Consider the following 14,364-nt stretch of genomic DNA (forward strand, 5'->3'; position numbering starts at 1 on the left):
ATATATATATATATAAATTATAATTTCCAATATATGTATAACTGAATTTGGGAACCGGTATATTAATTTGCAATAAAAACTAAATATATGCAATTAAAATACAAATATTACGATATATTATAGTGAACACGTATATAAAATGAAATGTATAAATAAGCAAATAAAGAATTGTTTTTATTATTTAACTATTTTTGAGCAAGAAATTAACTATTTTTGACCAATATATTATGTAGGCCTATTACTGAATTTAGGCTTATATTGTTTATTTATTTTGTATGAAAACATTATATTCGCAAAAAAATGTAATTAATAAATAAATGAATTAGGTACTTAGTTGTAACAGTAGAAACAATTAATTATCGATAACAGCAATTAATTGCCAAAGCCCTGACATGACACGTCAGTCAGTAAAGGTGTAAATCTCTTGTCGTGGCTTCATGGGTGGCATACACGCTCTAACATGTTGTGGTTTTGTGTGCACAATACAAATTTGAGCTCAATTCAGGTTGCTTCCCCATAACAGCCCTAACCCCCTTCTCCGGTTTGTCAGCCATGTGATCTTTCAGCCTAAAGGAGATGAACACCCTTGTTTTGCTGTCAGTGCACCCAAAAAAACTTCTGCCACCCACCTTCATCTTGCCAAGTCAGACTAATCGTTTGTTTCCTTCTGGCTTCTGGCGAATGAAAGACGCTATATTATTTTGGACTCTCCCCTTCTCTCCAGGGACTGCCAGCAAAACAGTAATTAGTAGGACTCTGAGAAAAAGAACGGGAGGTCTTTTGAAAACTGTTAATTACAACTTTATGAGCATGACAGAATGGGCAGACACGGTATACAACACAGGCTCTGATGCCACCAGAGCAAAAGACACTTGAATCGCAATATTCACCAACATACGTGCATTTATTGAGCATGCATGCGCGATTAAATGGACTACAAAAGATAACATGAATTCGGACAGACTGAATTCAACTGAATGTGGAGTGAAGGTCAGTGACACTGACAGAAATAAAAGAAATGAAACTTTTTGCATTATGATTCAATGTTTTCATCTGCCACAATGAAATATTGTCTTTTAAAAATGTATTGATTAATTCATTAACTAATCACAATATTATGCAATTCAATTTCATGTTAAACAAGCGGCCCTAATTTAAATACTTCAATACCGTTCCAATATGCTGTTTCATTTCAATAGAGCGAACACAACTGAGCAATCCAGTGCACTTTTTGAGATCATTTTTCCTTGTCATTCCAGATGGCCATCATGTCAAACAGCTCCAGGCTGTAACGCTGTGATTCACAATCACCATCAGAGGAAATTACGGATTGAAGTGGGGAATGATTCATCCGCTAAATTACAAGAAATATTCTGAAAGCAATTACTATAAAACCTGGCACTCCAAATACAATTAAATATTTAAAATGACTCAACATTTTCTTGACAGATTATTTTTTTTTTAAATGGTAAATCGCTAACGTAAACGCTGAAACCCAAGAACAATGTGTTTTTGTAGTTAAAAATACTGCCTGTTTCCTGTCTTTCCGGCAAAAATCTGTGGTAGAAAATCTCTCCACAAATCAATAGCATCCTGCTTTTAAACTCTGTTCAAAGGAAAAATCACTGCTCTTCCGAGCACAACCCAGAATTCATTAGGGTGACCTGAATGCCTTAATCCAACCCATCTGAACTCAAGAATCAAGCCAAACAAATTGAAAAACTCATGTACTACTGGGGCATTACACATTTATATCTGTCGGCTTGCCCGGCTCACATCACATTGAGTCAAACGTGACTTTACCTAAGAATATGCGCAATTAAACGCAATAAATTATATAGAAACTGGCACAAAATAGACTGCTTTAAAGGGTTAGTTCACCCAAGAAATGAAAATTCAGTTACAATTTACTCTGTGGAACACAAAAGAAGATATTTTGAAAATTGTGGGGTTTTGTCCATACAATGAAAGTAAATGTTGTTTGTGTGTCCCACAAAAGAATAAAAGTCACACAGCTTTTGGAACGACATGTGAGTGAATGGCAGTTTAGTTTTGTAGAAATATGCTCATTTTCCAACTCCCCTAGAGTTAAACAATTGAGATTTACCGTTTTCGAATCCATTCAGCCGATCTCCGGATCTGGCGGTAGCACTTTTAGCATAGCTTAGCATAGATCATTGAATCTGATTAGGCCGTTAGCATCTCTCTCAAAAAAATGACCAAAGAGTTTAGATATTTTTCTTATTTAAAATTGGACTCTTCTGTAGTTACATCGTATATAGAAAATGAAAAGTTGCGATTTTCTAGGCCAATATGACTAGAAATTATACTCTCATTCCTGCGTAATAATCAAGGAACTATGTTGCTGTACCAGCAGGCGCAATGATATTACAAACTAGCTAGGGACTATATTTTCAGGCGCTGCGTAATATTGCGCCTGCTGCACCCATGGTACGGCAGCACAGTTCCTTAATTATTATGCAGGAATAGAGTATAGTTCCTAGTCGAAAATCTTTGGTAATTTTTTTGAGAGAGATGCTAAAGGTCTAACCAGATTCAATGATCTATGCTAAGCTACGCTAAAAGCGCTACCGCCAGATCTGGAGATCGGCTGAATGGATTCGAAAACGGTAAAACTCAACGGTTTAACTCTAAGGGAGTTTCCTATTTCCAAAAAATAAGTGGAGTGTTCCTTTAAGGAGGCAGAAAATGTCTGTGAATTACATCACAAGTGAAGTGGGGACAAGTTTGCTGAATTCCAAAAGCAGTGGCATGCAAAATACAGATGGGTTGAGTCCTGAGAGGAATTCAGGAAACACTCATCAGCAAACATGGACGAGATTTAAACTGACTGTCATTAAGAATTAAAAACCATAAAGCCATACATCTAAGTTTAATATAATTAAACAAAAACTGCTGCAAGATGAATCTCCTACCGCTATACTTACTGGTTACTAAATACAGATATTTTAGGCAAATGAACCTCAAGAATTAAAATAAATGCTTCAACATGCACCTGTGTACAATCTCACACAGCCGTTGGGATTCATCCAGTGCAGAGCCTTAAATAGTCCCAGCAAGAGGATGTTTAAGACGAGTTTAGCCACAGAGATGTGCAACGCTTTAATATGCAGCTTTTGACAACAAAGTCATTCATTTTCTTCCCACAGAGCAACATCTAACTAATGGGACCCATGTCTATTTTAATGAAATTCAATTCGACAAAATCAGAGACTGAAAATCAAGGCGAAACTGTAACAGTCATTTGAATAATGCAAAGCTTAGAGGAATGTAAAATAAATGACGCATGGGTCTTGCAGAACTTCTGGGCATGTTTTAAAGATTATGTGAAACACTAAACCGTGGTTTCATCAGAACTAAACTATTTTGTAAAAAAGCAAGTGCAACAGTGGTGTCTAGTTTCTACAGTATGTCACGCAACATCTACTTATTCCAACCAACATTCCTGACGATTTTTGACTGTTGACATTAAAGAGCTTATGAAATCAGAAAAAGACGTTTGTGCCTTAAAGCTAATTTTACCACACACACACACACACACACACACACACACACACACACACACACACACACACACACACACACACACACACACACACACACACACACACACACACACACACACACACACACACACACACACACACACACACACACACACACACACACACACACACACACACACACACACACACACACACACACACACCAAGAAAAACATTTTTAATTAAACTATATAAACTTCTTGTTAAATATTATGGAATTTAACACAATACAAACACATTTAACTTCCTCTTCTAATCTTAAACATTGCAGAGAAACATCACAAAATGACTGTCTGGAGAACAACAAATGCTCCTCATAACTACAGAAAGAAAATAAATAAACACTGCGACAGCTCAAGGCTTTTCTTTCTCACGGAAAGAACACATGCGACTTCAGAACAGTTCGGTAATTATGCAATTATGATGAAGGCTGCATCAACACATCTGAACGGATTACGGGACTTTAACATCAAAAGGAAGTCAAGGACACAAGAACTCATTGTACCATGGAACCTTCCTTTTGGAATCAGAGTTCCTACAGCTTGCAATGGCAGACTTCAAATAGATGGGATTTAACTAAATAATCTTACATGTCAATAGGGAGAATCTGCAACCACATACATGCTCTATTGGTCCACCGAGACTGAAACGTGACTGCAGAAAACAAGAACTGTAGCATGCAAACGCGATTTGCAGTGCCGTTGGGAATGTCCAAAGATCTCCATTAAATAATCCGTTCAATGAAGCAGCATCAGGTTAATCCCAGGAATTAGGGATGGGTTAGGATGATCGACTAGGCGTCTAACAACCATTTTTGGTCACTGCATCTTGGCTCACTTTTATGCCATCCATCATAACACACTGAACCAGCTGACCAATCAGAGCACATTGTGCTTTTCAGAAGGAAGGGCTTCATCGAGACTGGAACTAAACAGAGCGTTACAGACAGCTTGGAAAGAGAGGTTCTGCAATAATGTAAAATAATATGGATTTTTTTCGTACATTCAAGAATGAATACCTATTCTAGTAGACCCCAAAAACAAAATCAATATAAAGGGCATATCCTCTTTAAGACCATGCATCAAGTGAAAAATAACTTTTGATTTGCATGTTCCATTTCATTTTACTCCATCTAGCTGTTTTTGAACACAAGAGCCTCCTAAGCAGCATTAATTTGACAGTATAAAAATAAAACAACAAGAAAATTACAAAATATGAGATATTATGAGAACGATTTAAACCAGTTCAAGTAACACTCCAGTGCCTCCACGTCACTGTGATTGGCTGATTCCTCTGTCATTGGGATAATGCTGCCTATATTATATTTGCAAATGGTCCACAATCAATAAGTAACTGTTTATTTCAACCAATTATTTCAAAGATGATAATTAAAAAGAAAACAATACAACAACAAATATACACAACTCAGTCATCAAGTTTGGTCACATCTAAATCTAAATTAACTTGAAATTAGGGATTCAATATAATATATTGTTAATGAGACAATTCTTTTTTATATATATTTAATAATATTGGTCGATATTGAATATTTAAACGTATATTTTCCCTAGTTTTACATTGAGATTACCTTTGTCGTAATCTAATGTTCACTTAACTTTAATCTTGAAAAAACTGTCAATGCGATCTTAAGCAAATATTTAATGACAGTACTTTATAATATTTTATGTCTTCATAATTTGTGTTTTTTAAAACGATTTAAGTTTTTTGTGTTTTTTATTATTATTGATTTAGACAAAACAGTGTGGAATTTTAATATCTTTTACATTATTATCGGACATAACATGAAAATAATTATTGGCGTATGGGCAAGAACTAGTTCATTATAAATCAAGGTGTATCAATGAGTAAAACGGTCCCTAAAGGCTTGTGTGGAGTGGGAGAAATCTGGCAGCGAGCTGTCCGTGCTGCAGCCCTCATGAAGAGGAGTGTTTTAGAGAATCACGGCTGACAAGTGTGTTTCACCGTTGGCCTGAGCTCAGCGTGGGCTCAGAATATACTCATCAGCCACCTGCTGGAGCAGCATTCTTACAGTTTAATCCTTCAGAGAGGTCAGGGGGCAGCACACCATGCACACTGACTAAGCAGACCCCACCAATACGTCATGTGGACGACGCCAGCATAGTAGTGAGTAATCCGCAGCTGATGTAAACGCAAACCAATATGTAACTGCAACAGAAATACATGGCAGGTCATGACATTTCTAAATCAGGGATTGTCAAAATTGGAAATAATTTTTGACATCATGTCAAGGTCAAACTCAATCAGAGCACAGTGTGTGAGGGATGATGTGAGAGCAGACTACAGGATGAATCGTGACTAACACAAGCTTTGGAGTTCTGCCTTCATTTTTTTTTAAAGTACAATCAACTTGGATGTTTAAGTCATCTTAACTTAAATTACATTAAACTGACGTAAATTAGTTGAATCTTGTATTACTTACCAAAAAAGTTGAAAATGTCTTAACTTATTTTGATGAGTCAAGCATTTTAAAAACATATGTTGTCATAACTTATTGATCATATAAACGATCATAGAAATACCCAGCAACTTAAGGGATAGTTCACTCACATCGAAAATTATGATAATTTACTCAGAACTCATATGAATTTCTTTCTTAACATTAACATTTAATCAAACCATTAAAACAGAAACCAGGAAATTGAAAATGCAACACAGAATAACAAAATTTTTAAAAAGCACCATAAAGCCCTTTATAAAAGCACCATCAAAATATTTGGTGATTTTCAATTCTACTGAATATTGCTGAATCATTCTTTTGATGCTTTTCAGTGAATCAGATTTGATTTGGTTTGATCAAAAGTGAGAGTATAAGACATTTATATTGTTACAAAAGATTTAAGTTTCAAATAAAAGCTGTTATCTTAAACACTCTATTCATCAAAGTATCATAAAAAATGTATCAAGGTTTTCAATAAAATTTTAAGCAGCACAACTGTTTCAACATGATAATAAGAAATGTTTCAAGAGCAGCAAATCAGCATTTTAGAATGATTTCTGAAGGATCATGAGACACTGAAGACTGGAGTATTGATTCTGAAAATTCTGCTTTACCATCACAGGAATTAATTTACGGTATATTCAAATAGAAAACAGTTATTTTAAATTGAAAAACTATTCCACAATATTAGTGTTTTACTGCAGTTTAATCATAAATGCAGCCTTGGTGAGATTAAAAGACTTTCCAAAATGTTGGAAAAAATTAACGGACCTTTTTAAACGCTAGCATACATATATATAACGCTGATGATAGATTAGATTTTGGAAATGACATATGGAGTAAGTTGATAAGTAAGTTGGGCCTCTGGCTGTTCTTCCCTGCATTTTAAATCTCCAAAACATTCAGCTCTGTCTGTCCTAAATCTACCATACATTCAACATGATACATCAAAGACTTTACAAGCTTCAGTTGAGCCATGCTGACCGTCTCCTGCTTTGGGTTCGAGTTCAAAACACCCCAAAGCAACATTTCGCAAGCACATTTAGGCGGTGCAACTATACCTCTCACTTTTCAGGTGTCTTAAGGGACACATTTCCTGACTGACATGTAGCATATATGCTTGACAAGTAACAAGTGAAACGACTGCTGTCAGCAACTCATGAAAAACAAATTACACCAAAATCGAGGGGCGACGTTAGCTATACATCAATAAAAGATGTGGAGGGACAGCTTGTGCTCCCGAACGAAATTGAAGAGATGCAATATTTCGTGGGAGGGAACAAAAGCCTTCATATCAAGAACCAAAATTGCATTTTCTTGGCTTATCTGGGACTCACAGTCAGCTCTTTTTACCTCCTATGTGACACAAAAAAAAACCTATCAACAGTCCTTCTTGCTCTTTTATCCTAATATTGGTGTCTTCACGCTAATTTTCTTCCAACTTTCTCATTTCACCGTCTCATCTCACGTCATTTCTCTTTCAGTATCATTTTATTCACCTTCATCACCTCTCTCCACCCATTCCTGGCATTGTCGTTTTTTCAATTGGTCCCTCCACATCTTTCACTTTAACTTGGTCTCTTTGTTCTCCTTCTTCTTGCAAGAAGAGAGCATTATTTCTGAAAACGGTCAGCCGGTTACGTGTGTCGATAATCAACCCTGCTGGGTTTTCCACGGAAAATTGACCATAACCGCTATTCAAGTAACTATAGGCTGTATAAAAGGCTTTCACGTATTTGAGACAGGGGGAGAGTCGGCATGAAAAGAACAAAGGTAAAGGGAGAAAATTAGATAATCATACAGGAGAAACCCCAATATATCAATCAATCAACAAATCAGTAATGCATAACAAGCATAGACATGCTCATGCATAAAGAGCTGTCGTATGTCTTCAAGCTTAGTATAAGGTTGAGAGATACAAGCACTGATCACTAACCAGTGCTGCAATCACTGAACTCTAAAAGCTCCTAAGAGCAACAGCAATTTGCTCCAGAATTGAACCTTATAAGGCCACAGTGACATTACAAGAAACACAAGAGGCCTTGCAGGAAAGGTGCCAAAAGCTCAGCATTTGGAAAGGTGGCGATCTTTTAACTTGCGTGAATACCGCAGGTGCAAAAACATAACAACATGGAACAAAATGTTTTTCATCATATTTTTTTGTAAAGCAACAATGGACTTCAAGCCCAAATCCAAAATCTATTAAAGGAACAAATCATTTTCTCACCCTCACATCGATATAAATCAATGTGACTATCTTGTATGGCACATAAAAGGTGAAATTGTATGGGGGGGAAAGCGCCAGGTACATTCTTTAATTACAATAAATGGAAACTGGAGATTTTAAGCTTTTAAAAGAGATGTATGTTTTTTTATATAATTTGAAATATAGTCAAATATGTTCACTTCAGTCTCCATTCATTCCAAATGCACGGAAAAGAACAACATTCTCTGGAACATTCTCACAAATTTCTACTTTTGTATTTTACAGAAGGAATAAAAGTATACGGGTTTGGAATGACATGAGGGTGTGAAAAAAATAAAAAATTTCAAACCAATCACTAGACTGGCTAGAACTGATGCAAACAGTTTTAATGTGAAGCTGGACATTCAGCTCTATTCTTTAGATCTTTCTGTCAAATTCCTGTGGTGATGTAAAACAAGTGTAAACTGGAACTGCATCATGAATAGCAAAGTGTGAAATGTCATTGTGGGAATCTTTATGGTTTGCTGGAATCTGCCTCAACCATAAAAGAAATCCCAATCCCAAACTGATCGCTCACTATGTAGGCCTAGTTGATATTCACTTTCAGAAGTGGATAACAACCTTAAATGTTACTAATAAGACTCCTTGATTATGTCATCAAAATAAACCCCTCATGGCTGAAGCCAAAAACGAGTTTGTTTCAACAGGTGGAGGAAAAAAAAAGGTACTGCAGCACAACAGTGTGAAGCCCTTCCTGTTGTGTTTGCACCTGTTACAGTGTCTAAATGAATAAGAAGTCTGAAAACAAACACCCTGCTGGGACTCACTCATATCCTCCCACAGAACTTATTTATCTTGAGAAATAAATAAGTCAACAGTGCTGCAAAGAAGCAGAACACATTTATGAAGTATGGATCATCACACAATATGCTAGTGAGGAGATCCAGGGATCCGATTATGCTGCTAGCAACTATTATGAAACACCTCTCAATAGCGCTTTCACAAAAGGAGGCAGGTAGGAGGCAAGTAGGTGGATGGACAGAACAACTGTTGACTGGCCTCATATTAGGTTTGTGACTGATTTCAAGTCCGTCTCAATTCAATGACAAGAAGGGAATATAACGCACATTCTAAATATTAAGTGAGTCTATTAGCAAGACAAAAAAAGTGTGTGTAAAAAAAAAAAAAAAACATTTACCGCTTGCGTTCTTGCCACAAATGAGGTGCTGGTACGGCTGCAAGAGACCCCACAGCTCCGAATCGTTATTTATGGCCTGTTCCAGGGACTCCACTGAAAACTTTGGCACTCCGTTCTCCTTCTCCACCAGCGCGCTCCTCTGCACACGGCTGAACAGCTCTCTGAACAGGCTCTCCACACAGGCGCACAGGTAGATCGCCGCGTGCTCGTGGATGCGCAGGGCCACCCGGCTATCCACCATCCACCTGAAGAACTTCCCTACGGAGAAGACGAGTCCGCATCGGGCATTTTTGCCCCTGCTGAACTTATCACCCGTGCTCATGTTGTAAAGCGACAGCGCGCTGAGCGCCGCAGTGATGCAGTTCACGGAGATGGTCCACGAGAGGACCATTTTGATGGCGCTCTGGATCTCGTGCTTCGTGCATCTGGCGTAACGCAGGCTCAGGCGCTGCGCCTCCCGGGCGATCCTCACCAGCGTGCGGCTGACCAGAGCGGAGAGCTTGGCTAGGATTTCCCGCGACGCGTTCCCCACGCACAGCTCCTCGTCTTTGCGCAGCGCGCCTTCCACCTCTCCAAGACTCCACGGCACGTCCTCCTCCAGCTCGGGCAGTTTAGCGCACTGGCCCGAGCACTCCAGGATCTCCGTGTCTTCCGCCAGGACGGTGTTGACCGTGTCCAAACTGTTGTGTCTGCTGTGCATGGATTCAGTCAGATGCCAGCAGTTACCCCCATGCGCGTACGAAAGATGCGTGTCCGAGCAACAGAGCGACACGCTGGACGACCTGAAGGAATCCGCTGCTCCACCATAACCGGAATCGAGCGTTAAATCCTCCAGCGTCCTCGCCGCTGTCTTACCCTTGCCTGCCATGGCTGCACCTCATAATGTTAGGCTTATGCCTGATATTTTAAAGAAAACTCAAAGCGCGTTCCCGTGGCGCGCCCTCTCCTCGGAGCAGTATATAGGAATGTATTGCCACCTAATTTCATGAGCAAACACCAATCTGCAAGCGCGCGCAGTGACAATTCATTTAATGTTTTTGGTAAGTCACCAGAAAAAAAAATATATCTCCACCGCGCGCCTCTGCTCCCAACTTTGCGTGCGTAATTCGAGAGCTCAGAACGCCTTCCCCAACCACTGCATCATTCACTGCGAAACCACTCATTTAGGGAGGAGCTATGCAAATAGGGGAGGGGTTGCATATATAAATCACTTTTATGGAAGGAGGGAATATGCAGAAAGAGAATTACCCATTATCAAATCAACAGGCTCCAAAAATACATGGGTGCTTTTATCTTTTTAAAAACGTTAAATTAATCAGACAAATAATGTTTTCAAGTAGTAGCGTCTTCAATAAAGCTATTATAGAAAATGATTAGAGCTAAATAAGGCGTCACATATTTAAGCAAATAGCAGATTTTTATTGAAAAACATATTTATCTGCATATTTGGACATATAAATCTGTATTAATATGATCACACAAGGGACACCCCATAATCGCTTCTAAACACTCTTCTTTCTTACCATCTCGACACCCTTCTCTTTAGCCAGAGCTGTTTACGCGATGATTCTGAAATGTGCAGATCAAAGCAATCTCTTGCACAGCTTCTGTACCTTTCATCTGTCTCAAACCATTTAAAATTTAACTCCGGCAATTGTTCCGGAATTGTCAAAAAGTTGGAACGAAACAAGCACGGTAGGCTATACGAGAATGGGTGTACACGTCTAGGCTTTGAGTGTTTAACTATGCAAGTGTTCTGCCGTGACAAAAAAAAAGAATTGTTTTTAAGTGAGAAGCCTTGCAATCTGTCTCCTTATCAAGTTCATTATTAATACGCACAAATAGAACGCCTTGGAGTTTGGCGCATTGGTGGAGAATTGTTGCGTATCTGGCGCCCTCTATAGGTGATATTGTGTAAATATCCTTTATTATGTAGGCTACTTGACTGCTACTTGATCTCACTCACTTGATGTTCTAATATCACATTATTGCTCTATTCTCACACAAAATACAAGATTTAGGACATCAAACGTGTAAAAAACAGGAAATAACACCACTACTTCTGAGAAAATTACTGAATCACTAAATGTCATGCAAAACACGGTATACACAGTAAAGATGGCATATGTGACATTCAGCAACGCTTGTGAATATGGTGGTATATCGATATCTCAGGAATATTGTATAACTTAACCTGTTATTTGCACTTGTTAACATTATGACCAGTATTACAAATGAATAAAAAAAATTAAAAGACTGCACAAAAGTTTAGTCATTATCAAACAACTTAATAGTATTTTCACTATCAAAATCTATATTAAACCTTTTTTTGCATCCAGTGTAACACTGTCAAAAAAACTTATCTGATCCTTATCTATATCTTATTTCTATAAATCCTTATGAATATGGACAGTAAAATGAACATTTCTTAAAATACATAAACTAAGTCTATTAGTGCTGCAGTGTTTATGTTAATAAAGCCATTTCTAACTGACAACATTTAATCTGTGTATGTGCTTTTATTTCAGTTAATTAATTCTACATATTTTAATTACCTTAGATATGCACTGTGCATATGAATAAATCAGTGTAGCAGCGGCTGGGATACAGAGGTTGTCCATCCTTCTTAATTGAGATTTCTACTTCACATGTTCTTCCATCGCGTGTTGCCTGGAAACACAAAGGCGACAATGTATATGGTTCCTATGTATAACTCACATAAGAATTTCATCTTCTGGATACACAGAAACCATTATGGTTATACCAGGATAAAAAGAGCAAGTATGAATAAGAAATGTGTAATTAAGTCTAGATCGCAGGTTCATTCCTCATCTGGAAGGTTTAATTTGGTTATACAAATACCAAGGATAATGTTATATGCTTGGCGATAAATTGCACAAGTAACTTCACACATTCAGACATTTTTCAAGATACCATTTCACTGGAAAGGCAAAATTCATACATAAATAATGCAACATAGAAAGAAAAACGATGGTGCAACACACTGAGATGTAAAAATGCTTACAGCCATTTAAATAAAAGGGTAGCATTATGTTAGTGGTAATTTAAATTTAAAATTAAATATATGACATTAAGAAATTTGGATATAAAAGAAAATTATTTTCCAATTCAATTATGCAGTGAAGCAAATAGAATTATTGAACTTATTCTTGTTCAAATTAGCTACAAATTACATGCTTTTATCATAGTGTAACACATATTTAATAACATATTGAATTACAGGCAAAGTGCACACAGACATGTACCATTTAATAATTCATAATGGGGTGCTCTGATTTTTATGCTTCTCAGACCTCTTCTATAAAGGACATCAAAGCGTATTCACTGATGCAGGTCTGAACTGAAAGAGGGGTTGGAATTACACATATCAGGTATTTTCTTTACTAATGATCAACCCTGGACAACAAATCATGCTTTCTAAATACAGCTGTGTGTATAATGCTTAAGCTTACACAGTCCTTGCCAAATCTGTAGGATATTTAGCATTTTTTAAAACATGAGTGATCATAAATGGTTGCATTACATGCTCCACAGGACAAAATAACTGAAATTACACAAATTATCTTGTTCAAAGGTGCACACATCATTGGTTCACGATATAATCTGTTAAATGTGCAGAGTATGCTGGAAAAGCAAAGGCCTTTCAGTACCTGAAAGGGTTTTTATTTTCCAAAGAAAGTGGGCCGTAAACAAACCAGGGACTATTACAAAGCCTACTTCGATAAGTCAACACACACAATTTTAAAGAACCAAGAAGTGTAATCATTTATGAAGGATACTTTGTGTAGGCTAAATCTTCTTATTTTGTTTTTTATCAAGATGTGGGGAAGATGCCCCCCTTAAGAACAATGTGCATTTACTTTTAAATTGTAACATACGTATTTAGATATATGTTTAACATGTGCAGGATGACGATGATGCATCAGCCAATGTGTTATTATAGGAAATGAATAGAAACATTTGCAAATTAGTCGTCATAGAACAAACAATTATTCAAAGAGGCCATCTTGGGAGTAAAAAGCTCCCCCGGCTAAACTTTTACAGCACGTATAATTGACTTTTGATATAATTCAATATTTATATATTTATCATTAATGTAAAATACTTGGATTTTAACCATTTAGATGAATAATCGAATAACCAATTATAATAAGGTGTGTGTGTGTGTGTGGGGGGGGGGGGGGGGGCGTCTTTCTCCGATTTACCCATATGTATGTTAATATCAGTTTTCAAACAGCATAATCAATAACTAACTAAACAGTAAACAAAATTCAATGTTAATGTCTTAAAAAATTATCAAAATCATGTTGAGACCCAAGTACAAGAACTGTATGCATGCAAAGGACTGATGCAAACAAAGCGCAGAAAATACATTTCTGTCATTACTTCTTGTAAAGACAGAAAAGGTGATTTTAACAGCACGACTCAACAGCGCCGCCCCGTTCAGCAAAGAACAGCGCGCTGACACGAGCTTGATCATGTCGCTTCTCATGTGCCTATCCGGGTACTAAAGCTCCAGCCAATCAGCTTCAAGGATTGCACTCTAAAGTCCTTAACTGTCCTGGGTGGAAATGTATCAATCAATGTTTGCAGTGTTTATATTTTTTTACAGTCTATGGTTTATACATGAAAACTCCGAGCAGACTTTGCATGGACATGTTTTGTAATAATTCTATGCATTTGTTAATAGTTTTGATATAAACCATAACATTTTGACATTACTATATTCCATTAATATTGACATAAACGATAAAGAGTAATCTTCATTCACATTATGCGATGAAGAGCATTTTATAAAGTATAGCAGGTTAGTCAGTGTATTGGTTCATCACACCCAGAGATCACCAAAGAAACGTGACTGAGGACCAGCTACGTCATGTTAGGGCTTGACAAA

General features: G+C 37.2%; 1 protein-coding gene across 1 annotated transcript in view; it reads right to left on the minus strand.

Annotated features, from left to right (window-relative positions):
- btbd11a (BTB (POZ) domain containing 11a) overlaps positions 1 to 10,577 on the minus strand; it is a 120,901-nt gene extending 110,324 nt beyond the window's left edge. The window contains exon 1 of the mRNA XM_079622757.1: positions 9,450 to 10,577. Within this exon, the coding sequence (XP_079478883.1) occupies positions 9,450 to 10,317 (868 nt within the window). The 5' untranslated portion in view covers positions 10,318 to 10,577. The remainder of the gene's footprint in view (positions 1 to 9,449) is intronic.
- Positions 10,578 to 14,364: the final 3,787 nt, after the last annotated feature.

This window comes from Phoxinus phoxinus (assembly GCF_949152265.1).
Source record: "Phoxinus phoxinus genome assembly, chromosome: 9".
NCBI classification, from domain to species: domain Eukaryota; kingdom Metazoa; phylum Chordata; class Actinopteri; order Cypriniformes; family Leuciscidae; genus Phoxinus; species Phoxinus phoxinus.